Source organism: Bombyx mandarina, chromosome 15 (assembly GCF_030267445.1).
Source record: "Bombyx mandarina strain Sakado chromosome 15, ASM3026744v2".
In the NCBI taxonomy this organism is placed as follows: Eukaryota; Metazoa; Arthropoda; class Insecta; order Lepidoptera; family Bombycidae; genus Bombyx; species Bombyx mandarina.
The window spans coordinates 11,457,224-11,484,688 of record NC_143221.1 but is presented as its reverse complement, the minus strand read 5'-3'; the positions used below and the strand labels follow the sequence as shown (position 1 = coordinate 11,484,688).

General features: G+C 36.4%; 2 protein-coding genes across 5 annotated transcripts; one reads left to right on the top strand and one right to left on the bottom strand.

Moving 5' to 3' along the window:
* Window positions 1-1,894: 1,894 nt before the first annotated feature.
* LOC114250591 (uncharacterized) lies at window positions 1,895-13,765 on the top strand. Of its 3 annotated transcripts, none has more exons than XM_028184524.2 (8): window positions 1,900-2,441; window positions 2,521-2,661; window positions 2,985-6,179; window positions 6,267-6,405; window positions 7,649-7,751; window positions 8,608-8,688; window positions 9,771-9,884; window positions 10,902-13,765. In XM_028184524.2, exons 1-8 carry the CDS (start codon window positions 2,175-2,177, stop codon window positions 11,008-11,010), a joined length of 4,149 nt encoding a protein of 1,382 aa, XP_028040325.2. In that variant the 5' UTR covers window positions 1,900-2,174; the 3' UTR covers window positions 11,011-13,765. The 3 variants fall into 3 exon arrangements, 2 of the variants coding, with proteins under 2 accessions (XP_028040325.2, XP_028040324.2); XM_028184523.2 differs by having other exon boundaries at window positions 1,905-2,441; window positions 9,747-9,884; XR_016324211.1 differs by lacking the exons at window positions 9,771-9,884; window positions 10,902-13,765 and having other exon boundaries at window positions 1,895-2,441; window positions 6,267-6,404; window positions 7,647-7,751; window positions 8,608-8,639.
* Window positions 13,760-26,493, bottom strand: LOC114250612 (uncharacterized). 2 transcript variants are annotated; one of them, XM_028184561.2, is made up of 20 exons: window positions 26,311-26,491; window positions 25,936-25,960; window positions 24,811-24,852; window positions 24,700-24,729; window positions 23,311-23,500; window positions 22,244-22,411; window positions 21,103-21,266; window positions 19,524-19,583; window positions 19,136-19,287; window positions 18,388-18,496; window positions 17,787-17,899; window positions 17,533-17,718; window positions 17,242-17,429; window positions 17,034-17,158; window positions 16,852-16,951; window positions 14,987-15,146; window positions 14,343-14,385; window positions 14,059-14,150; window positions 13,964-13,985; window positions 13,760-13,847 (listed from the first exon to the last, which is right to left on the bottom strand). In XM_028184561.2, exons 1-20 carry the CDS (start codon window positions 26,464-26,466, stop codon window positions 13,831-13,833), a joined length of 2,142 nt encoding a protein of 713 aa, XP_028040362.2. In that variant the 5' UTR covers window positions 26,467-26,491; the 3' UTR covers window positions 13,760-13,830. The 2 variants fall into 2 exon arrangements, with proteins under 2 accessions (XP_028040362.2, XP_089589164.1); XM_089733038.1 differs by having other exon boundaries at window positions 13,760-13,985; window positions 26,311-26,493.
* Between the last annotated feature and the right edge of the window lie 972 nt (window positions 26,494-27,465).

Genomic DNA, 27,465 nt, shown 5'->3' with positions numbered 1-27,465 from the left:
CCCCTAAATCATTACTAATACCAATAATTTTTAATACCAATGGGGTTGGCCGGTTAAAGCTTTTCTCAGATGTCGCCAGCGTAGCTTGTTCCCTTGTCACAGAGAGCCGCCATTTTGTGTGTTTTGTGTTCGTGATATTTCGGCATTTTGTGACTTTGATACGGTTCTTATTACTTTCTAAGTAGTGCTAAATAGTTTTACAACATGTATTCCAACTGGATAGTTAAAGAATTAAAGGAGGAGTTGAGAAAACGTGTTGCATCTTTACGAAGAAAAAAAGTGGATTTTGTCGAAAGGTACAATGTTGATGTTTTATTTTAACTTAGTAAACTTCTCTCAAACTGTTTCTGGTAGCTGTTATAATAATAATATTAAATTGTGTACCTTAGGAACTTTATTCCTTGTAGCATGTGCAAAAAGAATTGCTCATATTACACACATTACCTAATGTATTATTTTATTTTATAATTATAATGTATTATTTTACCAACTAATGTATTATTTTATTTTTTTCAGATTAGAGCTACATGACCAAAATTTTAATTTTGAAACAAAATGAAAAAAATGCTCTAGCAAAATATGCTAATATATATGATTTGCTAGTGGAGCCATGTGGCATTTTCAATAGCCAAGAGCGCCCATATCTTGTTGCATCTCCTGATGGTGTGTTGGGCGAAGAAGCTATAATTGAAGTGAAATGTCCTTAAGCTAGCAGAAAACATGAAATAAATATAACAACGGTGCCTTACTTAGAACAATGTAACGGGATATTGTCTCTAAAAAAACCTGCCCATATTATTATCAAATCCAAGGACAGTTATACTGCTCAGGCAAAACATACTGCAACTTAGTCATTTACACCTACAATGACATCAAAGTGATTTATGTTGAAAAAGACAATAATTTTATAAATAATATATTAAATAAATTAGATATCTTTTATGAAAATATTTTCAAAGAAGCATTGTATGAAAAATATCTGTATTATAACTATACACACTTGTCGAAATAAAAAATCAGGAATATTATTAATTATTTTTATTGACAATTCCTTCTCTAAAATTACATGAGTAACTCCTCTACTTTTTGTTTCTTCAGAAACTGGTTTCATATTCCATGAAAATATAGATGGTACAGCACCTTTCTTCAGATATTTATGTTATTGTTTGACACCTACAACACAAAGAATAACATTTAAATATACTATCACAAGGAAACCTGACCATAGTTTCAAAATATTTGTTATTGCAATGGATGCAGTGCTTTAGATAGAACTTTCAATAGTAACAGCTGATAATGAACAACAGCTCATGAGGAATGTGTTTCCTCCAGTCTGATTTTGTGTTTGTTAAAAGGTTCCTTACAGCATAAATCTACTTGCAAAATATGTTAGCAACTAATAGTGTGCCTAACTAATTATTATTGGATTTTTTTAATAAGAGAACAGAGATGTGTGCTACACCTAGTCATGCATTATAAATATTTGACAGAAAGAAGCATACCTGTGTATTTACTAATGTTTTCATAGTCAGATTCCACAAAGTGTTTACGACATAACCTCGAACTTTTTGTGGGAGTACTTTTTTCGCGTCAAATGGCCTTTAACCACAGTCTTCCAATTTTCTTGTCTCCATTGATGGGAGGGAATTGATGTACTCCAATTTCTGAGCATATTGGTACAAAACAACGCGTCATTGTGCTTAAAATAATTTTTAATCAAAAATTCCAATACAAATATTGAATGTTATGGGAACAATGCACACCAGCGCCACTTTGACAGTTGCCAACCCCATTTAATTTACAGTCGTTGTGGCCTGTGGGCTGTGAGCTCGTCCACCCACCTAAGCAATAAAAAAAAAAACCTTGGTGCTTGTCGTTAAAATAAGTTGAACTACTAAAATACGTCTTAAAGGACTCGTATCCAAGTCATATTAAAAAGCAGACTCAGAGGCGCTTGCGTCACGTCATGGCTGGCATGAAGCTTGATTGCTTTTCTTGCGAAAGTGAGCTTGGTTTTCTTTCTAAGTCGTGAATGAATGTTTTGACTTTTATTTACGTATCCAAGTTTGAAATAACGCGTTATAAATGATTCTTTACAAGTGTAGACTATGAATATGTTCCATTATAAATAATGAAACATTTGTGACGAAGAAAGAATATTCATCGTTCGCAAAATGAACGACGGCGACTGGATTTGCAGTGATCCAAGTTGCGGAAATATTAATTTTGCTCGTCGGGCATCATGTTACCGATGTAATAAAGATAGGCCTGATGGGGTAAAGCCTTCTAAAAAAAAGCTTGGAACGGAGATCGGAAAGTCAGCGGCAGAAAAGTCTCGCGGCCTTTTCAACGCTGATGATTGGCAATGCAATAAATGTGCCAATGTGAATTGGGCTCGGCGTCAAACGTGTAATGTGTGCAATGCACCAAAATTTGGTGAAGTGAGTGTGTTATCGACAAAGAAAATAGTGAATAGAAATATCAATGAAGTAAATACTTTTAATATAAATATAATTTTAGGTTGAAGCTCGTACCGGTTACGGCGGCGGTTATAATGAGCGCGGAGTTGTAGAGTACAGACGTCGTGAGCATTCTTCCGATGATGAATATGACGAATTTGGAAGAAAGAAACGTAAACGCAAAGCGGAACAACAAGACAAGGTATGTGCTCTAAAAATATGTAGAAGATAAAAAAAAAATGCACTAATACAAACAACACTGAATAACACAGCAAAAGCTAATCATAATACTTAATCATCATTAGTGTGTTCATAGCTACTGATTTTACTAACGTAATGCCACTATTAATTCATACAACGAAGTAATAACATCTTGTAAACATAGTCTAGCTTTGACCGCTTTGGAGAATATTATTTTATTGCCAATTCAGGTGATAATGGACTTTGAAACAGAAGAATTTTGCTCTCAAATACCCTGTTGAAGCACATTGTTACTAAAGTGGAGATTATTTTTCCTGCCTTCAGGTTGGCATCACTGAAGGAGCAGCACCCAAAAAGTTGCCTTCAACAATGCTGCAGATGGAAACAAATATGGACCATAAAATGCCTGTACCTGCTTCAAAGACGAACAATGCTAATAGTGTAAAAATATCAAAAGGCAGCCTTAGTGATAGCTCAGTGTGTGATTTTCCACCACTTACTAAGGTAGCATTCAGAAGAAATCAACTTCAAACCCAGACTAACTATCATAGGCAAGATCATATGTTGCCAACATATAAAACTATCAATCAACCTCGTAAAAGATTTATAAGCTCAGGTGACAGAGACCATGCGGCATCATCAGGCTATGAAACTGGTTCTAAGAGAAGCAAGAGAAGTAGTATTGAGTCAACATGTAATAAACCTTACAACCCTGTAATGGAGAACAGGGTGTCTTCTACTAATAATGATAATGTGATCTATACATTTGCTGGGACAACTCCAGCTGATGATTTTCAAGTCAGTTATACAATTGAAGAAAGAGTGAAGGCTGCGGCTTTTGCTATTGTGTACAACAATTGTAAAATCAGTACAGATAGATTTGAATCATTTTATGACAAACCAGCTCCTGATTTCAAAACAATATTTGCATGGCGTCAGAGATTACTTACCACAGGATGTCTGGTTGACTCACATTTAGACGCAAAGAAAGATGTTAATGAAAAAATAAATAATAGTTCTTTAAAGCTGTCTCCTCTCAGTAGCACTGGTAACAAACTTCTGAATAATGTAAATGTAGACAAAATTGTGACAAAAATAGCCAATCCTGATGAAATTCCAATAGAATCAGATAGTGGTGAAAGCCTCCAAAATGTTAGTCAAACAAAAACAAAGTTTTTGGACCAAAGAAGTGTCAGTGCGGAAACCTTGCTCATTCCAGGCTTAGAAAAAGATGCTCGTGCTTTGGCAAGTTCAGTTAGCACAGTAGAGGGCCAGAGCTCTCAAAGAGATGGTAGAAGTCGTTCTCCTTCTACACATCAAAGAACTAGATCTAGCTCACGTGCTAGTCAATATTCAAATTATCCTGACAGTGATTCTGAGAAATTAGAGAAACGAATAAATACGAAAAGTATTTCGAACAATAAGATTCAGACAAAACTGTCTATACAGGATTCTGATTCAGATTCTATGTCATACAATAGTGAAGATGAAAATTTTTTGTCAAGAGTTTATGGCGAAGGTAGAAAATTAAGACGAAGAGTTCGAAGACGCTCTGCGTTATCCAATGCAAAACTAACAAGCTACAGTCCAAACATTGAGTCTCAGACATTCCAAGGCTACAGTACTGGTGTAAACCCAGACCAGCCATCACTAGAGGCTTCAAATAGGTATACATCTAATTTGAGTGTCATGAATGTAAGAGAACATGACAGCAAACTTGTTGATACAGATGGAGGTTCCATAGAATATGTACCGACAAAAGTTGGTTCCACTGCAAAGAAAAATTACCAAGAGTTTAAAAACAATGTTCGTCGGAAAGGTTATTGGGCCAAAGGAAATGGAGCAGCTTTCGGACGAAACAATAACACATCCAGAAATTTACCACTACAAAAGTGTAGTACCAGCTTTTCGAATTGGAACACAATTAAAAAACCTCCAAAAATTACTGTTCAGACTAATGCCATCCCCTTTAAACATGTAGACCGTAGTACAAACAACTCGTATCCTACAGAAATACAGTGTTACAATTCTCAAACACAGAAGAAAGCTGTGATGAACCAGATTGATGATTTTACTAAAGATGATTTAGATTATACTGCACCAGATGACCAGTACTTATCATTTGACAAGCCATCACAAAGCTGTAATCCAGTGAAAATTCCCACTAACCATGAAGATTCGGATCGAATATTTGCTGTGGTACAGTCTGCATCAAATAATAAAAATAAAAGCATTATGGACATATTTGAAACTAACGAAGTTAGAACTAGTCCTGAAGAAAGTCAAGAAATTGATTATGACAGCATATTAAAAAGATATGAATCTCAGTGGGATGAAGATGATGATGAATTGTACAAAGATTCATTTGATACTGGATTAAATGTCCACAAAACGTCTACACCTCCACAAAATACAGTTGTAGTAGCCCCAATGCAAAGTCCATTATCAAACATGCTGTATTCTGTAGCAGATACAGAACCTCAACCTGACACTTCTAACAAATCTATTACAGGTATTTTCAAACAAGAAATGTTACTTGGTTTATTAAAAGAAATCCAAGTCAATAAATGCCAACAGCTGGGTGAATTAATTTCGCCTCTGAAACCCTGTGACCCTGCTGTCTCTGAATCAGATATAGATGATAGTACTACTGTTCAAAATATTGTACAAGCTCAGCCTGTTAAAAATATCGATCAACCAATAACAGTGAGCAGAGAACCATCAGTTGAAATAATACAAACTGCTAGTCAGGATAGTGTCTGTGATGTCAATAGACACATTATGTCTAAATCAAATGACACTAAAAGTCCATCAAAATCCATAGAAATTCTGGAATCTGTTTCCATACAACCGAATCATAAATATTTCATATCAACACAGAAACTGTATGAAAACCCCTCTAATATTTCAACACAAAGCGAAATAAACAACACTGTCCAAGAATCCGTTACAGAGCCTGTGTTAGAAGTAACCCAAGAACAAACAGCAAAAGTCCCTCCCCTGGATATATCAGATCTTTTGGCTGGAATTAACACAAATAACCTCTTATTAGCTCTTCAGAACTTGCAACAGATAAATCAGAAGTCATCTGCAGAAACTGAAAATGTAGATATAACTGAACATAATTCTTCAAGCGAAGATGTTCAGCATGTAGAAACCATTAATTTAATAAATGATGAAGAATGGGAACGCGAAACAAACCGAGGAGAAAGTATAGAACGACAACTAGAACAGTTACACGGAAATAGAGGAAACACACCTTTTCTAAGTGATATTTTTGACCCAGGACCAGTAGTAATACCACCAAATGTTGCTAAAAATCTCAATTTAAATCTCCAAAATCTCATCCCAGATAAAACTGAAAAAACTAAACATATAAATGAAAATGCTCCAGTTATAGGAAATTTCAAAAGTTTCGCTCTACCGAAACCTATCTTATTAAATAGACTTAAATTGACAGTCAAGGGTTCAGATAAGAATCCTAAAAAGGCAGACGGAAAGAAGAAACAAAAGAAGAAGGTTTGTATCTGTGTATTCTTGGCTCTCAATGTAAAAATGTAAATTAATGACTGTAATTATTAGACTATTTAATCCATTTTGTTCCAGAATAAGACACAAGCTCATCAAACTGAAGATGGGGCCGAACAAGATGAGGAAGATGATGAGGAATCTGGAGATGAGGCAGACCTATCAAAATACGATTTGTGGGGCAGTGATGAAGAAAGGGGAACTTCTTCTAAAAAAGGTTATATCTTTGATCCTTTGAGGTTGTTTTTCGGATGCATTAACACAAATGAACGATAATGTCGTGGCTTAGAGTAAGATACCCAGTGAGCTTTTGTCAAGTTATGCAACTTTTTAAAGTACCGGAACTGATAAACATCTCTATATGATGGCCGCCACCCACTTACAGCCATGAGGTTAAGTCTCAATAGTGTAGTATAACATTTATACCCTTAAAATTGTATCGCATTGATGCTTCGCGACAGATATTGGCACCGTCGTGGTCTCCAACCGTGCGGTCTCACAAAACGCCCTACCCCAAAGAAAAAATCTCGAAACGTATGTTAGAAAATCGATGAAGGAATAACTTGCAATAAAAGTCAAACCTGCATATATTTTTTTTTTTTTTTTTTTTTTTTATTGCTTAGATGGTTGGACGAGCTCACAGCCCACCTGATGTTAAGTGGTTACTGGAGCCCATAGACATCTACAACGTAGACGCGCCACCCACCTTGAGATACAAGTTCTAAAGTCTCAGTATAGTTACAACGGCTACCCCACCCTTCAAACCGAAACGCATTACTGCTTCACGGCAGAAATAAGCAAGGCGGTGGTACCTATCCGCGCGGACTCACAAGAGGTCCTACCACCAGTAATTACGCAAATTATAATTTTGCGGGTTTGATTTTTATTACACGATGTTATTCCTTCACCGTGGAAGTCAATCGTGAACATTTGTTGAGTACATATTTCATTAGAAAAATTGGTACCCGCCTGCGGGATTCGAACACCGGTGCATCGCTTCAACACGAATGCACCGGACGTCTTATCCTTTAGGCCACGACGACTAACTAAAATGTCAAAAAAAATATATCATGAGTACGCGTAATTACCGGTTTAAAGAAGCACTTATATAAATCCGCACTAGTAGGTACGACGATCCCTTTTCTGTCGCGAAGCACACGTCTTCGGTTTGAAGTACGAGAGTGTATTTATTTATTTATTTTATTTATTTATTTATTTATGTACACACAAAAAATAAGACATAGTACAGAGTAGTAGGAAAATTATGTACAAAGGCACTGCTTATTTCTTTAAGAAATCTTTTCCAGCAGACCTGCGAGAGGATTATAAGAATAATAATTAAAAGTGATGAGTCTGTGTAGAACAGATAAAATATCAAATACAACATGAGAATGTACTTCAGGGTGTATTTCTCATGTGAAAGAAACAATAGTTTTAACAGCACTATAAATACGTTTTAGATGATGCAGATAAATCTAAAGTCAGTGAAAGTCTAAAGGAGAGCGTACCCGAAGTAGAAGATAACGGGAAGACAGCTTCACCAGATATAAAAAATAACAAGAGGTACTCGCCCAGTTATTTGTAATATTCAATATTAATGCGTAATTTTGTTGTTGTTATACTAAGGTTTAGAGGTAACGAGAACTGTCTTATAGGAGGAATGAATGAATTCAGATATCTGTTGTAGCTTTTATAACTGTCTTTCATATTACACCACATGCTACAGTGGCGCCACACTAATTGGTCACTTTTCGACGGACAGTTTTTTATAAACAGAGAGTGCGTTCCTTATCTTGACTCTCCATTATTGTTTACTCAATCACGCAATGATAGATGAACGAAGTTTATATCCTGGATTAACACAGAATACTTTTTATATTGTTAAATGACCCAACTGTGGCAACACTGGACATATCTGTTGTAATAAACATGACAGTACATTCGCTTGTTTGTGATTATATGTACCAACGCTTTGTTTTTATTGCTTAGATGGGTGAACGATCTCACGGTTCACCTGATGTTATGTGGTCACCGGAGCCCATAGACATTCCCAACGTTAATGTTGCCACTCCCTTGAGACATTACTTCTAAGTATCAGTTTTATAATACAGCAATTGCTTCACTCTTCAAACACAAATACATTATTGCTACACAGCAGAAATAAATGGTTGTACCTACCCGAAATCAATTGTTTGTGGACTACAGAGTGACACAAGCAACGCTTTAACCTCTGAAATGAAATCTATTGCATTCTTTCTGAATGAAGCCGCGGAGCACCTTTAGTCATGACACAGAGAAGTTCCAATACTTTCACAACTCAATATTATTTTTACTTTGTGAAAATATTTAATTACAGCTTCTCATCACTATTTGCATTTTTAAATTAATCTTACAATGAATATTGATTTATTGTTGACAGACACAGAAGTTCGTCCTCTTCATCAAGTTCCTCATCAAGCTCCAGCTCTAGTCACAGCTCCTCCCAGACTCCAAAAAATAAGTGAGTTTCGCATTACATAGTTCTTAGAACCGAGCTGGCATTAGTAGGATTTCATTGTAAATTAAGTCTTATATTTGGTTATAAAACCTAAAAAATGAATAGTAAAGCAGGCCTATACTCGTTAGTTTCAGCATTGAGAATTCTAAATAGTAATTATTTTATTCGCGTTTTTAGTTTGAATATTTTTGAATTATTGCTGTCTGAAACATATGCCCACATTTACATGGAATTCCAAGGAAACCTATTTATGAAAACTTAGGTTCCCTCACCATTTTCTGGATATAACAATAATAATTAGAGACGTGTGTAACACTTCTCGTCGAACTCGTCACTTGTAACGAAGGGTTCGGCGAGTAAACTAACCCATAGACACAGCCCACTGAGTTTGTCGCCGGATCTTCTCATTGTGTCGCGTTTCCGATCCGGTGGTAGATTCTGCGAAGCATGGGTCTTGCTGGGCACTGTTAGCAACGCCTCCTGGTTCGAGCCCTGAGAGCTCACCTAGACATTAGGGTTACGCTGACATAGTCTCTCTAGGTAATCAGCATAGGTAGGAATAAAAAAATGAAACGCTAGAATTTGTTTTTTAACTTGGCGTTAAGTGGTTGCTGAGCACATGACATGGTTTTAGAAAGGACTAAGCTAAGCTATTATTATTGTCCCGCGACAGAGATAAGCAGGTAGGTGCTACCTTCCCTTGTGAGTTAGATGAATGTGGTGATTATTATTATTTTTTTATTATTTTTGTTATTATGAAAAACGTTTCATTTAATGTTTATTTAATATTTATTTCCCGTTTTGTCTCTCTCTTACCTCGAAGGTTCACTGACATGTTCTTACTTGTTGGTAATCGAAATGGATCTAGTCATTTCCTGGTCTAGAGGGGGGAACATGCACACAGACCAACCTAACCTTAATTATAACAAACCTCAGTTTAGGGAATTACTTGATTTATCGAATATTTACTTGTTCCCTTTTTATGTTAAACAAAATGAATGAAATGTATTATTACGCGACACTGTTCGAATGTAGGTTGTTAAATTGAAATATGCTTTTAGGTTTGACGATTTCAATTTGAATAGCGAACGCGAATCGTCGCCGAAACAGGACAAGTCGCGGTCGCGGTCGCCCCGGTCCCGGTCCGGCGGCCCCGTCCGGCGCAAGTCGCGCGACAGCCGCTCCGCCGGCGAGACTAGGTACCTACTCAACATATTACTCGCCTAATGTTATTGGGAATTTACTCGCCTAATGTTATTGGGAATTTACTCGCCAATGTTATTGGGACTGTAATTCTTGCGACATCGCACGCTTAAGACGGATTCTTAATATAAATGTTTTTGTGTAGATTTGGTTCTTGGGCTTGCGATTTCGGTTCTAAGATCATCATTTTTTAAAATTCATTTACTATTTGGAATATCAAATGTTAGGCTAATGTTAAGCTGTTCATACGATTTTATTCCTCAAAGGTCGAAATTTAACATTCAATTTCAAATAATAATAATAATAATAATGAAAATGTATTCATATCGTGTTATTATTTTTTAAATAATAATTCTTAATGTGTAGTAATATATAATGAAACAGATCACAAGTTAAATGTAACGAATTTTATTGTAAGTGAATTAATCATGTAATAGTTTTATTCTTCTTAGTAGTAATCTTCGATTATCAAATTTTACGGTTTCAATATACTTAATAAATAATAATAAACGGGAGTCTTAACCGTGGAGGAGGTTTTAATTCGATTACCAAATCATATTATTTAATTGTAAGTGACGCACTTCAGATTAAATGAGAGGACATTAAATGAAATTATTTATTAGACATTAGATGGGCCGTATGCTAGCAGCGGGCAGCAGCCTGGCATTGTTGAAGTTCATGGGCGACGGTAACCACTCACCATCAGATGGGCTGTCTCGTCTGCCTACAAGGACAATAAAAAAACCTGTGTTAGATATCTTCAAACGTAAATAGTTAATTACATGGCATAGTATTGTTCTCGTCTGAGGTGCGGCGTCTTTCAGTAACCCGCATTCAGGCTCGAGACAAATGCTTCAATTTTGATGAAAGACAATAAGGTGTGTCCGTCCACAAATGTTCCCAATTGGGAATTTGCTTGTGTTTAAATCGTAAACGGCACGGGCAATGGTTTCGTTGGAGTCGCAAGCTCGGCTGGCATCGTAAAACTAATTTACGAAGCTTCATCGTTGCAGGAGTCACGAGTCCTCGCGGGACAAGGACCGGTCTCGGCGCGACAAGTCTCGCAAGGAGCGCCGCTATAGTCGCGAGGGGCACTACGGTGGCCGCGGACGACACCGCTAGTCGCGTCGCGCCCCACCGAGTGGACGTGCTCAGACCCGGGAACTTAAACCTTACAGGCGCATATTGTATCTGCGCGCTTCCGTCCTGCAACTTCCTCCATCTGTAACTGACGTCACAGTCAGAAAACCTACGGTCAGAGTGGTTTCTGGGCGTGCGCCGGACGCACAGTATGCGCGTGGGCTTAAGCTCCGTCTGCGCCCTCTGTGTTGCCTCTGCAGTTAAATTGTATTTTTTTTTCGGACAAAAGGACCGGAACGCGGCGCCGTAATTATTCGACGACCAGTAAATCGGAATCCGTTCATATGAAGAAGTAAATTCGCGGGTCGAGAACAGTGCTCTATGAAAATTACGAATGTATGTTGTTAGCTTCAAATTTTAACGCGTACCCGTTTGTATCGGTATGCGTCGTGCACGCAAAACGGAGCGTGCAGACGGAGCATTATGATCGTTGACGTTCACACGAGTAAAAAAACATTTATATTAATGCACAAGATCCAAAAAAAATACTTTATTGAAAATTTAAGTTCAGAGTCATTCTTAATTCAATTGGGTCTAATAATATTTATCGGGCCTCGTTCCTAGTACATAAATCATTTTAGTAAGAATAACTTTTTTTATTTTTACTTACCGTGGTTTGAGTCCTTTCTGCTAAAGCACATCCAATTAATATAATAACCATTAGCCGTTTATCGCATAACATTGGGTACCGATGGATTTCTAATGTCTACGTAAAAAAAAGTGCTTTGAAACAAGTGAATGAGCAAACGAAGAGAATACACTATTGTCCCGTTCTGAACAATGTCCACTGTGACAGTGCCGCGACAACTTCATATATAAATATTTATATATATATCAAGAAGCAATATGTAATTAAGTATGCAGAGTTTAGTATACATTTAGAGTCTAGTTCGTATTTTTATATAAAAAAAACAATAGCGGTACATATGTATGTTAAGTGGGGTTACAGATTTGTATTTTTTTTTCGTAACTTGTCGAGAATCTATGATTAGATAAGAATAGAAGCAATATTGGATTTTCATAAAATTTCATAAGACGCTTCGTATACTTTACGGTGTAAAAGCTTAATTTAATCACCGACGTCGTGTCTACGTGAATAGAAAACAATAAATATGAGTGATTCGAAAATTTAAAAAAATAGTTGTTAATCAGCTTGAAACTTGTTGTTTTCAACCATCCTGTTTTAGGGTTGTCGAAACATAAATTGAAATTCAAAGTTTTTTGTTCAAGTACATTCAAAATTGCCATTTGGGTACGTATTGATGAGCGATTTGTACCGAAATAAGTACCAGACAGCCATGTGTGTTTTGATAGGTTTTTGAAACAATAACGCAAAACTGAAAAGCGTGAACTGCGGAAGGTTTTCGAACCAATCGCGTGGTACGATTTCGAAATTTGGGTTTATTTATTACCTTAAATGTGAATAACGCGATGAATGTTAACTTTATCGAAATTAACACACCCTCACACTTTGTGGAAAAGCCTCGAACTTCTTGACCTTCCTAGCAGGTATTAATGGGTTTTGTTACTCACCTTGCATATTCATAATCACTGAGTCTGAGAACAGCGTTGAGGGACATACTGGCGGAAACATGAAGGTCGTGTTGATTGAATTATTTCAAATTGTCAGTCTGGCGTTTCTTCGGATGTGAATGTGTGATGATGGTGGCTTATAAACCCTTTAACCAACCAACCTTAAACCGAACTAATGCAACACAAGTGTGGAAAAACTGAAAAAAATGGCTTGAAATCTTCGTCAAAAAGTCCATCCCAAACTCCAATAGATTTTCTGAGAGCATTCTGAACTTTTTTATTTTTCAAAAGACTGACTGCCTTCGGGGAATCCCGAATAGTCGATTCATTCGCAAACAATCAAATGTACAAAATATCAAACACAACATATTACTAAATATTACTAAATATTAATATTGTGTTATTATATTATCTTTGGATCATTAAAAAAGTGGGGACGTTGGTTTGAGTTGACATGTATTTTTACGAAGTGCTGTATCACCTACATCAAGCCTAGGCAATTGGCAAAACCGGAAATTAGGCAGTAAAATTAGGGTAGTTTGTGATTGGTGATGACGACCTGCTCGCGCATTTGTGTGTGCCAAAGCTCAGTACAGCTTTTGTCACAAATTGAACTTATTAGGCACCAATAGAAACTTGTGTTGATTAATCACGTAAATATATGATTTAGTTATCTGCGTCATTTTACCCCAATCGAAACACGTACCTATGTTACATTAGAATTTAGTTAGGTTTTTAGAAGTTGTGTGAAAAACGAAAATAAATATAAGAAATTTTATTGTGTTTAAAATTAACAGTATCTTATAATAGAAAAGCTGATGTTCGGAAAAATGTTTCATTGTCCGTATTTTATATGAGTTTGCTGGATTAGTAGGTACCTACTTTGATCAAAATTGTAGCGCTCAGTCTACGGTCTTTGGTTAGTAATTTTGATTTTGAATCAAAATGTTTCGTGTGATTTAAAGATAGAATGTCTTAGTGTGATAATCCTGTGTAAATAAATAAATATAAGATGCAATGTGCTAAAAATCTGCTAAATGTTGGATAGTAAGTTTCACTTTTATTTCATTTTTATCCGTATCGTTTTGATGCTTTGTCCGAATGCTTTTTTATGGATACGAAGACAGTTTAGTTTAATCCTTTTTATTGCTACGATTGTACGGCAGGTAAATAAATATATTTCATTAAAACAGTCGAATTTAAAGCAAAATGTTTTATTTCTGAAATCTGTTCTGCACAATATATCTTCGCATTTCACATAGTTTTTATTTATTTAAAGAGACGGTCTGAAACATAACATTTATAATCACAATTAAAAAAAATCATTGGTAAAATGATCTATTTACTACGATGCTATTAAAATATTTACCACTCGAAAAATAGAGTAGAAAAAAAAACTTACTTCCTTCCAGACATCGGCATTCCTGTGAAGTAAAATAAGATAAGGTATGCTGTAATTAAATGTCTCTGAAATGTAATTGTGGTAACAATACTCACGGGAGTAATCGCAGAAGATTTATGTTGCGTCTTATTAGTGTCTGATTTTTTTTGTGGCGACTTCGGTGTACACGTCTGATCAACAGCACCGCCTGCGATATACATAGACATGTAATTATATATGTATAATGTATTATGCATGTAATTATACTCAGTGTCGCAGGCAGGTAGTTTTTTTAGAAATTTAGCAACGACAGAATCGAGTTCCGTTGCGAAAATTAATAGCGAAAATGGGCCGAATACTTATCTATTTTCGGCATTTTATAGTATGTAAAATTATTTACCTGGTCCGACGTTTGCGCTTTCCACGTCAGTCACTCGGTACATCTGAAAGTGGCAATCGTTAATTTGAATCGTTTTATGTTCGTAATCGCACTATAATGAGAAAGGACAAAGGCGTAATATTTTTACGGTCCCCCAATAAGAATAGTGCTCTGTGACGTCACTTCGATGTCGGTGGTATAAATAGCAATCGACCCCCGGAACCATCCTCTACCAATGAAAGTTTGGGTATTTAGTTGCTAGACCCCTATTCTATCCATAAGCCCTACTAAACACCAAAACAGTTCCTAAAGCATATTTAACGAATCCGGTCGCCGCGAAGGGCTCGACGAGTAAATTAACCCTCAGACATAGCCCACTGGGTTTCTCGCCGGATCTTCTCAGTGGGTCGCGTTTCCGATCCGGTGGTAGATTCTGCGAAGCACTGCTCTTGCTAGGGCCAATGTTAGCAATACTCCTGTTTTAACCCCGTGAGCTCACCTACAGGTCAAGGCGAAGCTGAAACAGCTAGCTATAGCAAGGCTATCAGCATAGGTGGGAAAATAATAATTAAAAATGTCTCTATTTTTCTAAAGAACCACCACTACTAATGTTTTACTGTTTTTTTTGTTATCATAAAGTTGGAATTATCATCATCATATTATACCTTTCCGTCATCGCCGGTAGCAAGTCCTGACGACAAAGGCAGCACGTCAGGTCCCCATTGCTTGATGAAGTGTCCGAGACGAGCAACGCGCTGAGCAGGAGTCGTCACCGTATGAGAACCGCCACAGTAGCGGTTGCATAGATGCTTGTCTGACTCCGATCTAGGTTTTTTACAGATTATGACTTAGAAGGCATATTCTCGCATCGCACGAGTCGTAGACGTGATTAAAAGGTAAATTGGAATTTAATCTAATATTGCGTCACACCCTATATAAATCCTTCGTGACGATAAAGACTAACTACTTAAAAAAATTCTTAAAAAGTATTCAAAACATCAGACCTTTGATAGTGTACCATTTGCTAGTATCACATTTGAGTCGTCTATTATCAAAGGTGGCAATCTGTGCATTTGGACAAAAAAATGTTATTGATATGTCAATACAGATTGATTTGAATATAATCGTCTCCTTCAAAGAATACGGTTCAAAATCTGCATTAAATAAAGGTTAATAGTTAACCTGTTATTTATCTAAGATGTCGTTCCGAAGAGTTTTGTGACTGCCAATGGAATACAAAGTCAATAATTCGTTTTTCTGATTTACCAATAATTATCCAAAAGTCAGATTGCCGGCTTTGATAATAGTCGACTCATTTAGAGAATAATAAAAATCGAAATAAAACTAAAATTGTCTATGAATACGTCTTAGATCTTAAGCTGGGTTCACACCAAATCGATCTTGATTGGTCTAATAGTGATTGATCAAAATATATTGGTTTAGCGGTAAGCGCTTAAATAATAATAAAAATAATTCTTTTTTAAATTATTGTTTTAATTTTTTTGAATGATCACTATGCGACCACTACCGCGACTAACTAACTGTCATATCACAATGCTTAACAGCATTGTGTTTTCCGTCTCCTTAAATTTTTACAGCTCATCTTGCATTAAACTATTACCGCAATCCTGAGAAACTCAAATGATGAATTTGTTAGGCACTCAAATCTCTGAGAACATTCTTTACCCCTGAGTACAAATGCACATAACGATGTAAGTACCATTTTCCACCTTCTGACTTGAAGTAGAATGTGTTTACAGGCTCTCGTGATTGCTTAGCATGAGGTTGGCTATAACTATGTACCTATAAAATTTCTTTGAGGTAAGCCTACTCTATTTTTCAAACGAAAATCGTCAATGTTCTATGGTAGGAATAGGCAGTAAGATGGCACCAATCCAAAAAACATATTGTGAAGTTTCACAACATGCTTACGTAGTAGGTATGTTTGTTTTAGGTATATTTTACTATGTTATTCATTTATCGTGGAAGTCGTTCGTAAAAAGTACATATTTCCTTGGAAAAGTTGGTACCTGCCTGAGGGATTTCTACCTACATAGATTCGTCGCATCGCATGCTACGTGTACAGCAGGCTTATTACCTCTAGGCCTTGCCGACCTGGGAATTAACGATTGCAGAAGCTTGAAGAGGACCTCTAGGTAGGAACTTCCAGACCTATGTAAGGTCGTTATGTAAGACGTTTGACCTATTAAATTAAGCCTTTTGTCCTTTAACCACTTAATCTTTCGGACGTCTTAATTGCAAAGGGCAGACAATACAGGGGTAAAGAATCAGACTTGGCATTAGCCAACATCATAATTACATCCGCGGCATCGCTCTATTCATATTTGATTTATAAACTTCGTGATGAAAGATATTCAACGCGAACGAATACCATGGTAAATGCACCTTCAGTTTCGCAGTTATTCACACTCACACATTCGCGTTTATGTGTTATTTATCATGTGTGTACTCGGCGTTTGTTTTTAAATGAAGTGTAAATGAAGGAACAAAGCTTAGAATGTAAGCATACTTTGGTCTTGGTGGCTGTTTTGTCACGTGTTTATCTATGTTTTCCCAGTCGTGCAAGTTACGTTGTGGCAGATTACTTGCCTGCGATTTTCTTATTGCATCTGTGAAGCAGGATTTGTAAAATTATCATCACGCGGTACTCTGAAGAAGATTTTTTGTAGTTGTATTAAAAATAAATCTCACCGAGCTCATAACTAAGATACGGTTTCATAGATAGATTTGCCGGTAGGGGTTTGCTGACGGGAACTGTCGATGGAGCTTCCATTTTCATTACAGCATTCGCATCGCATGAGATGCAATTTACATCTCTGAAGAAGAGCAATGATAATGGTAACAAACAGCATAACGATGTAGTTAAAAGTATTGCACTGACATGCTAAAGCTTGGTCACCTCAATAGCTTCTGTTTCGTTCCCGCCGCTTCAGCTTCCCGCCTCAACGACGCCATTTGTTTCAAATTTTCCTGCAGCTGTTTCAGTTTGTTATTGAAAAAGTCTTTAACCGGGGACAGTTCCATTTTGTCCAATTTCGTTTCAATTTCACGTTGAATGTCATCTAGAGCCTGTTGCCATAGTGCTTCCTGTGCCCAATTAGAATATTGTTTGTATTCTACGCTCACCATAAATATACCTATGTACCTACACATTTTGTGATAAATGTATTAGCAATAAAATATGACACACCTGCAAATTAAGTTTACCGAGTGCATGTTCTAAGCCCCGCGAGAGATCGTCACAAGCAAGTTCAAATTGATTATGTGAAACTTTTCGGGCCAACATTTGAAGATCTGCTTTCTCAGCCATAGCTTCCATCATGTCTTCGCGATCGAGTTTTACTGTCTTCAGCAGTTCTATTTGTTCTAGAAGAGCCTAAAAATTAACAAATACAAATAAATGATAAGAAAATTCAAACGTATCTTCATTAAATCATTTCATACGTTCGTGTGCAGTTGTTTGTCTTCTTTCTCAGATGCCAAAAGTAAGGCAGTTTCGTGAACTTGCTTCAATTGTTCTTGCATATCCTGAACGGTCTGGAAGAGCTGCATTAAACCTATGCCGTTGGTAATTAAAATGTTATTCTTGGACAGGACTATGTAGGTATTATACAAAGTTGTATAATAGTTACACGGGGATGTTTATTGTCATATGTCAAAAAACAATCTAAATAATAAAATACACGCAGATTTACCAAGCAACCTTTACCAACTATTATGTTAAATGGAAGGTTTAGCTGCATTTATTTAATGGTCAGAGGCTCGCCGAGCTCATCTAAAGTTGAGCAGTTGCAGGAATCCGGATATGGGAATGCAAGATGACTTTGTGTCAGAAATAGATAGGATCACCGGTAAACATTTTCTACTCTTCATTTTTTCTTTAATATATCTAATAAATGACTGTCAAATATACATTTATTACCTGCAAATGCTATATAGTTTTTTTTTTCGATAAATACTAATGAAAAGCTACAGCAATTATTGACAAGTTTATTTAGTACGAACGCTTGAAATGTTAGCATTTATTTTATAAGTTTGATTTTACCTTGCAAGTCTTTCACAAGATCTGGTGATAATTTTCCGCCGGTTGGATCTGTCGTCATGTTGACGATTTCTTTATTTATGTACTCGAGTTGATCTTGCATATAATTTATCTAAATGCGTGAGAAGGAAGTAATGTTTATTCTTAAAGTTTAGCGTGATATAATAAATCGAAAAAAAACTGAAGTGTTTAACTAATTATATGTAGAAAATGAGTTCTTTTTTTTTAGATGGGTGGACGAGCTCAAAGCCCACGTGGTGTTAAGTGGTTACTAAAGTCCATAGACATCTACAACATAAATGCGCCACCCACTTTGAGATATAAGTTCTAAGGTCTCAGTAAGGTTACAACGGCTGCCCCACCCTTCAAGCCGAAACGCGTGTTTCACGGCAGAAGTAGGAAGGGTGGTGGTACCTACCCGTGCGGACTCACAGGAGGTTCTACCACCAGTGATTACGCAAATTATACGTTTGCGGGTTTGATTTTTATTACACGATGATAAACCGTGGAGGTCAATCGTGAACATTTGTTAAGTACGTATTTCATTAGAAAAATTGGTACCCGCCCGGGATTCGAATATCGCTGCATCGTTAGATACGAATGCACCGGACGTCTTATCCTTTAGGTCACGACGACTTCATCATTATAGCATCAAACGATCTCATCTTTGATTTAAATACTTTGCATTTTACTTTATACTTTATTTTTTACAGCAGCGAAATACTTTGTAATTTTGTAATACAGTACTCACTTGATTTTGCATAAGATCATCATTTTTATTGGCAATGTCGCAACATTCCTTGAGTTTTTTCTCTAATTCGTTAATTCGTTTTGTCAGAATGTCGGTCAATTTGTCAGCCGTAGGTAATGATCGAGAAGTAGTCGACTGGCGGTGATCGGCACCTTGAACGTATAAGTTTCAGTATTTTCTTCGACTTTCGCAAATCGTAGTAGACTCAAAACTATGTTAAGGTTTAAAATCTCGCCTTTATCACTTTAATTTTATTATACAACATTTAACCTTATTTTGATTGACTTAAAATATTTAATTTAACTATTAACGTGTAGAAATTTGGTCATTTTTAATAATTAAAAATCTGTCGGAGAACCTTATCTCGAATGCACTCAATGCTCTTTACCTGGTGTCGAACTCGAATCTTGTGTGTGTTCTGAAGCGAGTTGACCAGGAAGAGAACTAGCTGAAACACAATTAACTCGTACATCAAAAATAACATAACCGCAGAGCAAAATGTATCTTAAATCTATACTAATATTATAAAGAGGAAAGATTTGTTTGTTTGTTTGTATTGAATAGGCTCCGAAACTACTGAATCGATTTGAAAAATTCTTTCACTGTTCGGAAGCTACACTATTCCCAAGTGACATAGGCTTTAATCTTTTTTGAAAAAAATTAGGGATCCTTACTAAAACTCCAATAATGTAATCAAAGGTGTAAGAAATTTACCTAAAATATTCTTTACATCGTGTGCGCTGCGAAAACTATTGATGATAGAATAAAATAATTTACAACGACTTTGTAGAAAATATTATTATTTACAAAAAGTGTCGCGACAGCATATATCTAACTATTATATCTATGCCGCAATAAGTTTTCTTTTATTTAAAAAAAAAACAACGTCAATATATATTGTTGAAAGTTTTGTATATTGTTGAAATTTTTGTTAAAGATCCAAGCGGAGCCGCAGCGGGCTGCTTGTTGTTATTATAAAGAGAAACAACTGGGGTGTTGATAATGAAATTTTTATTTGTTACTACTCGCGCTTGTTGAAAGGTTACCCATGCGATGGATCGACCAAATCAAGTCGGCAGTTGGCGGCTGTTTGCATGAGTGTACCAGGCTCACCACAAACGCGAGGAGTGGTGATTGCTCTTGAGGCACATAACATCTGCCCACACCAATGATACTGGATGACGACCACGACCGCTCTGATAAGAGTGATACGACATACGAGATACTCGACCATACAAGTATGCAGTGAGGGATTTAGGCTTGATCTCGCCCTAGGCCCTGTTTATCGCGCCACTCTTAATTTTAGAATAAATTTTATTAATTTTGATCCAATTTTTTTTTAAATTTAGAATAACTATATTTTTTTATTTTATTTTATTCTGAACCTATTTTGAAAGGAGGCTGTCTTTACTATCTATGGTCTCTGAAATTTTGGCATTTTAAAAATTGTGTCGGCCCTTATATCATGCCGCCCTAGTCCCGGGCCTCACATGCCTAGGCGTAAATGCATTTCTGCAAGTATGGCATATCTAATACATTCGTAGCGGTATCTTTGACTGAATAAAAGTAATCCGGCTAAACCTGAATCTCTTAACGATAATTTTGAACAAACAATATTTCGACAACTCTTACATACATACGTATGTACAAGTCAGAACATCTACACCTGCTGATTGATCTTAGGAATTTGCACATTTAACAATAAGTTTATTTTTAATTTTTCTGTCCATTTCATGATATAATATTTATGTACGAAAGAAACACTAGAAATCTTTTTTACTGGGATGAAATACCTACTCAGTTTCGTTTTCTTAAACTTTAATAATCGACTGCGTGCGCAATTTCAAAAACGTCACTTAATTGCGTAGTTAGTACAAGAAACTTTTTAACAAGACATATTGCAATTTCGAAATCTATTTCTGAAACAAGTTTTTCTATTGGACTAAATTTAAAAATAAACGTCTCACCGAAGCCGGGAAGTAATTCCGACATGGCGCCATTAAAGGAGTTGGTGAGTTGATCAACGTTGGCTTGCAAATTATGCAATTGGGTTTGTACTGCTGAAAATTCATCCTTCGTGGGTATCGTGACGCCGTCAGTCAACGCGGCTCCAGGTGTCACAGAATCTAGCCTAATTTAAAAAAAACATGGTTTGGTTTTCGGAGTGCCCAGACAATTGCGCATTAAACTAAAACTTCAGTGGCATTAGGGGAATAGGCATCTAGTTCTTCGGGATGATTAATGATTAAGCACTAGGATGTCGTAAATTCGGTGCACTTTACGAGCTGGGTTGAATAGAAAAGTTAGGTATTAATGTAGATACTACGTTGCGTGAAGGTGAACGAAATACAGCTATGGCTGTATCTGCAGATAAACAGTTTCTGTTTACTACTTATAGGTACTTTTTTTTTATTGCTTAGATGGGTGGACGAGCTCACTGCCCACCTGTTGTTAAGTGGTTACTGGAGCCCATAGACATGTACGACGTAAATGCGCCACCCACTTTGAGAAATAAGTTCTAAGGTCTCAAGTATAGTTACAACGGCTGCCCCACCCTTCAAATTATATCGCAAATAAAAAATAAAAAAAAGTCTAATCCCATTGCGCTTAATATAAATTGTAGACTACAACTACGTTTGCTATCGTACGTTATGTTTCGTATCGAGCGATGCAACGGTGTTCGAATCCCGCAGGCGGGTACCAATTTTTCTAATGAAATACGTACTTAACAAATGTTCACGATTGACTTCCACGGTTCCTTCAGGAATAACATCGTGTAATAAAAATCAAACCCGCAAAATTATAATTTGCGTAATTACTGGTGGTAGGACCTCTTGTGAGTCCGCACGGGTAGGTACCACCACCCCGCCTATTTCTGCCGTGAAGCAGTAATGCGTTTCGGTTTGAAGGGTGGGTGGGTAGCCGTTGTAACTATACTGAGACCTTAGAACTTATATCTCAAGGTGGGTGGCGCATTTACGTCGTAGATGTCTATGGGCTCCAGTAACCGCTTAACACCAGGTGGGCTGTGAGCTCGTCCACTCATCTAAGCAATAAATAAAAAAATAAGAGTTCAAGAAAAAGAAAAAAAACACATTTCGCACTAACGCCTGAAGATCGCTGCCTTTCAGGGTATCTTGCAAAGTTGTTGTTTCCGAAATAACGTCCTGTACCAGAGAACTTAATTTGGAAATTCCAGCCTCGGCCGCCTCCAGTCGAGACGACACGTTCAGAGACGTCCACATGTCCGTGATCGCTTTTAAGTTCGTTTGTGATCTGAGACAATAACACGTACACAATTAATTTGACTATTCGATTTAAATTTGAAACACGTGTTTGATGAAGGCGGTTCAAATATAGGCAATAGTTTAAAAAAAACTAACAAAATACGCTTTTATAGAAAATCCAACTAAAAAATTAAAAATAGTTTGTTTTTTTAAACTATTATTAATTTTTCATTTTTTAGTTGAATTTCAATTTTGCCAATATATTTCTTTCAATTTTTTTTTTTTAATTGAATTGTTATCGGTCCTTAATAAGTATACCAAATTTTGAGTTAAGCCAACGTTTTGAAGGGGGTCAAAAACATGTTCAAATATTCCGTTACAAAAATACATAAGTCTGAAGCTAATAAAAGCGTATTAATAAACCCTGCTCATACGTTCTCTTGTCAGGTTGTATTTGAAGTTGACTGTCAATGTAAAAGATAGGACGCGGTATATCTGATACCGTTGAAAGATACACAGGTACCAAAAAAATTTAAACGAAGATGCATGGGTATCTATCCTATCGGTAGGCAGTGGCTTGACTCTGCCCCTGGCTTGCTAAAGTCTATGGGCGACGGTAACCACGTATGCTCGTCTGCCTACACCGACAATAAAAAAAAGCATAAACTATTTTCTATGCATTTCGCGAGTGGTGGATATAATTAGAAAATACTTTTACGCTTTAATCTCATCTTTTTTATTGTCATTATATTATTTCAGATCTTTCGACGTACTTTACAGTTTTCGTGGGGAAGAGGACGATTGAGGTGCTATTCGTTGACCCCCGAATATTATGCTAACTGTTGTAAAATATTCGAAACATACATACTTTAATAACAATAAAAGACGCAATATTATAACGCGTAAAAGTAGTTTTAATTATGGAAAAACTAGTTCAAAAACACAAACCTTACTTCTTCCAAAATGGCTTCGTTTTTAGGCATGCTTCCGTAGACACGGTTTTTCAAGTCCTCCACAGTGGATTCGAGCGTGTTGAATTTGCTTAGTGTCACGAGCGACAGTTTCTCTTGAGGAGTTGGGGAAGCTGCTCCGCGAGTCTGAATCGGTACCGGTGAGTGTTCGCGTGTAGGACTACGCACTATGGATATGAAAAAATTAAAAAAGTAAGTATGCTAGTACTCAATTCAATAACAAAAAATACATATTTAATCATTGCTTTAATATTGTTACGCCGGTAAAAGTAACGCCATCTGTCGCTGAAGAGCTGAACGAATATCGAAGGTACTAGATTAAATCGAGAAGTACCACACAATCTATTGTCAGATAGCTCGAAGCTACTCGACTTGCCCAGAATGTACTCAATAAATCTAGGGATGTCGTATCGACTAGAAAAGCGTTGCAGAGATGGCACGAAGTCAGTTAGTAATCGGAATTACTCGAAGCGAACCAGCGAACGGATCACCTGAAGCGAAGCGGAAGAAGTGAAGTGCGAATTTCAAAGTGTTCGTTGAGTGTTCTAAGTCTTAATACAGTTTTAATTTATACTAAGATGAAAAGAATAACATTGTGTACCTAATACTTTTTTTCCTACCGAACAATAAAATCCGTAGATATTTTTTTTTGCAATTACTGTTGATGAAGCGTATAGAAAGCCCGCAGGTACCCTGTCTATTTATGCCGCGTACCAATCATGCATTCCGACTTGAAGTGTGGGTGGCGGCATTATGTGCTGTGGGCTTTTGTTACCACTTATCCAACCATAACCACTGACACAGGAGGGCCGTAACCTAGCTTCAAAGCGATAGAAAAAGGATGCCTAGATCAAGAATAAAAATTAGTTTTTAAAAATATTAGTTATTTTTTTACAACGATAGTACCACGCGACACAAGTTTCACTATCTCTTTCTAAAACTCTTTATAAAGCTCTTTTGCGTATCATAGCGTTCACGAAAGACAATGGCGGAAAGTTCGTTCAAGAGCCAGCCAGTGTGCGGCGAAAAAAGCTTTGGAAAAGTATTAAGGATGAGTGCAGTGATTCTAGGTAGTATGAACGAACCTCCCAATGACGGGATAATCTTAAACAAATCCGTACGGGTAGGTACCATCATCCTGCCTATTTCTGCAGTGAAGCAGTATGGCTTGAGGGTGGGTTAGCCGTTGTACAATTAAAACTGAGATTTAAAACTCAAGCTGTTTCAAGGTGGCGGAATTTACCACTAGGTATGCCGTGAGCTCGTCCACCCATTTTAGGAATAATAAAATAAACTCAATCGGATGAAAAACGCTTAAACGCGAATAACTATGGATATTCATTTCAAATAATATTAAAGTACTCACAGGGTGACAAGCTTTTCTTGATTCTTTCAACTGTGAGGGAAAAAGAAATCGTTATTATTTAATATAATAAGAAAGAAAACGCCAAAAATATCTTTATGTATTATAACTTACCGACTAAAATTGTATCAGGTTCTGAAGTAACTGGTGACACCTCTGAAAAAACACGGGGAGGATATAATTAACTAGACGTAATTTATGTAACCGTAGTTTCAATAGCAAAAATAAAATTCTTAATTCGACCTAATGCATCTAACGTTTTATTCATTGAGTAGTAAGTAGTATTGAGTAGTAGAGTATTCAGTCTCATCTATATATATAAAAATGAATTGCTGTTCGTTAGTCTCGCTAAAACTCGAGAATGGCTGTACCGATTTGGCTAATTTTGGTCTTGAATTATTTGTGGAAGTCCAGAGAAGGTTTAAAATGTAGATAAATATGAAAATGCTCGGAATTAAATAAAAATAACAATTTTGTTTTCCCTTTGATGTGTCCCCCGTCGGACGGATTCCTTTTGTTTGTTTTAAGTTTATTTTATACAAAAGTTTAGGTGATTTATTTATTGATTGAGGCACTACGAAGTCTGCCGGGTCAGCTAGTCTTTAATAAATACGCCAGGAATCCGAGACATTGTTACGTAATTATATGCACCCTTTTCCTTTAGGTTAGGAATAGTTCTTCCTAATCCTATCATTAGTTGAACATCAGATTTTTAGTTCCAAATATACCTCGATATATTCTCCAACCAGTGTTTCAAAAGAACATGATTTTTAATTGAATACACACACAGTCATCTTGGCCATGGCATTGAATTTTAGAAATTAAAAAATCAAATACGCTAAACAAGAAATGTAATGGTAGGTTCATGGGTTACGTGATCATAACGCCTTTACGCTTTAATCTGATAATAACTGACCGATACCTGCAGGAAACCGCACAGCATTTGATATAAAATAATTGAGTTTACATACAAAAAGTGTTTTAAAGAGTTTTAAAGAGTAACAAGAAGCAGTAAAATTTCGATTATTCCCATATACCAGACCATATTGTGTTTTCATAGTGCCTAATGTAATTTTCTAAATAATTTTAAACCAAAATCTCGTTAAATATCGTACAAGTGGCTTGCCTGTATACATACATACTCGTATATATCGTCTGCTTCAGAGCATAATTTTTTATTTACATAAGCAAAGAATATCCTGAAAATAATATAAATTAAAAATAAATCCCAGAACTTACCTATTTCAGGTTTTAATGGTGCGGTCTGAAAAGGGAAGCATTTTCATTGTTAAAAAACATTTTTAGTAAACTCAATTTGGAATTACAGGTGTACGCTCGTTTTGTTTAGTAAATTACTTTCCTGAATTCTTACGAAGAATTGCCTCGTTTGATACTGGCTAGTGTTCCTGTTTTGATATAGTACTTGATGTAGTATCAGTATATGATAATAATATATTAGTGGAAGGGCAGGAAGATATTTGGCGTTCGGGGACTGAATGTAAATGTTCTTGTAAATGCATTTGTTTTCGATACCTCTAACGAGAATAACATCATAGCTTGGGGTTGTGGAACGTGGAAAAAATTATTAGCAAACTCTAGAATTATCTTTATTACCTTATCTTTGTCTTCAGTATCGACCACATATTCGCTGATCGCAATGGTTTGTGTGTTATCTCTGCCTATTGGCAAAGTGATACTGCCTTTCAGCTCTACGTTTTTGCCTAGGACGCGTAGCTGCTGTGCCAGGCAGTGCAGGACCGTTTGGAGCATATTGAAGTCTACAACTCCGACCTTCAGGAAGTGCAAAGTGTATAAACATTTATATTCTATCAGCTGATTGAAATTGCTAACGGCCCACGTGGTATCTTAAGTTACCAGAGCCCATAGATTATCTATACAGCTCGAATGCAACCTACCTTGAGATATAAGGTCGAAATTTCAATTTTATTGTAAAACGGCTGTCCTACCTTTTAAAGCCGAACGCGTGTCAGCTTCACGGGCTCACAAATGATTTATCGCCGGCGTAGCTATTAGAATTAACTTCGTAAGCGGAAAACTGAAGCATCAATATAGGTACATTGAGCCATCAACGAGAAAAACTTGAACGAAATAAATAATATGATTACCATTTTCGCAAGTCATGGGCGTAATTATAATTACTTTTACGTTTTTATTGCCATTACATATTTTCTGACGTTTCGAGTACTTTACGGATCACGGGCGACTAACACGATGAAAGCAGTTTTAATTAATTAAGATTACATAATGGAGATGAGAACATAGAAACGATCTACCAATAATTAGCAATAAAGTCGTCGATCGATTAGCTGTGCCCGCCTATTTAACTATAATAAAACTGTAAAATGTCTGTCTGTTGCCTGAGCGTTTACGGATGCTAATTTCCACAGTAATGGCTGAACAAATTTAGATGTGTTTTTCAATGTTAAATTCACTTAAGCTGGGTTAAATTTTTGTGTTCATTTAATATGATTCGGTTGATAATACCAATATCAAAACTAAACATGTATTTAACTAAAAATGATAAAACTATAGATGTGTGGCGGTAGCTATCATACAATGCAAGATATTTGATAGATGCCTGAATCTCGCTTACGACATTTTCAAGATAAGCTTGCATAAATACAAGTTCCGAACAACAACATCCGGACCCCCCATGATCTGTAAGCGGAGTAAAATGTCCCTTCGGAACAAGGTGACACGTTACAAAACTTGCATAAGGCCCGACTTACGCGAGTGTGGTGTTCGCTC

Coding starts and splice junctions, on each gene's coding strand:
- LOC114250591 (XM_028184523.2), top strand. CDS start 2,175: ATGAACGACGGCGACTGGATTTGCAGTGATCCAAGTTGCGGAAATATT. Junction 6,180..6,266: donor AGAAGAAACAAAAGAAGAAG/GTTTGTATCTGT, acceptor ATTTTGTTCCAG/AATAAGACACAAGCTCATCA. Junction 8,689..9,746: donor TCCCAGACTCCAAAAAATAA/GTGAGTTTCGCA, acceptor ATATGCTTTTAG/GTTTGACGATTTCAATTTGA.
- LOC114250612 (XM_089733038.1), bottom strand. CDS start 26,466: ATGCTCCAAACGGTCCTGCACTGCCTGGCACAGCAGCTACGCGTCCTA. Junction 17,430..17,532: donor TCGGTAAACTTAATTTGCAG/GTGTGTCATATT, acceptor AATTGGGCACAG/GAAGCACTATGGCAACAGGC. Junction 15,147..16,851: donor AAACAGCCACCAAGACCAAA/GTATGCTTACAT, acceptor TAAAAAACCTAG/ATCGGAGTCAGACAAGCATC.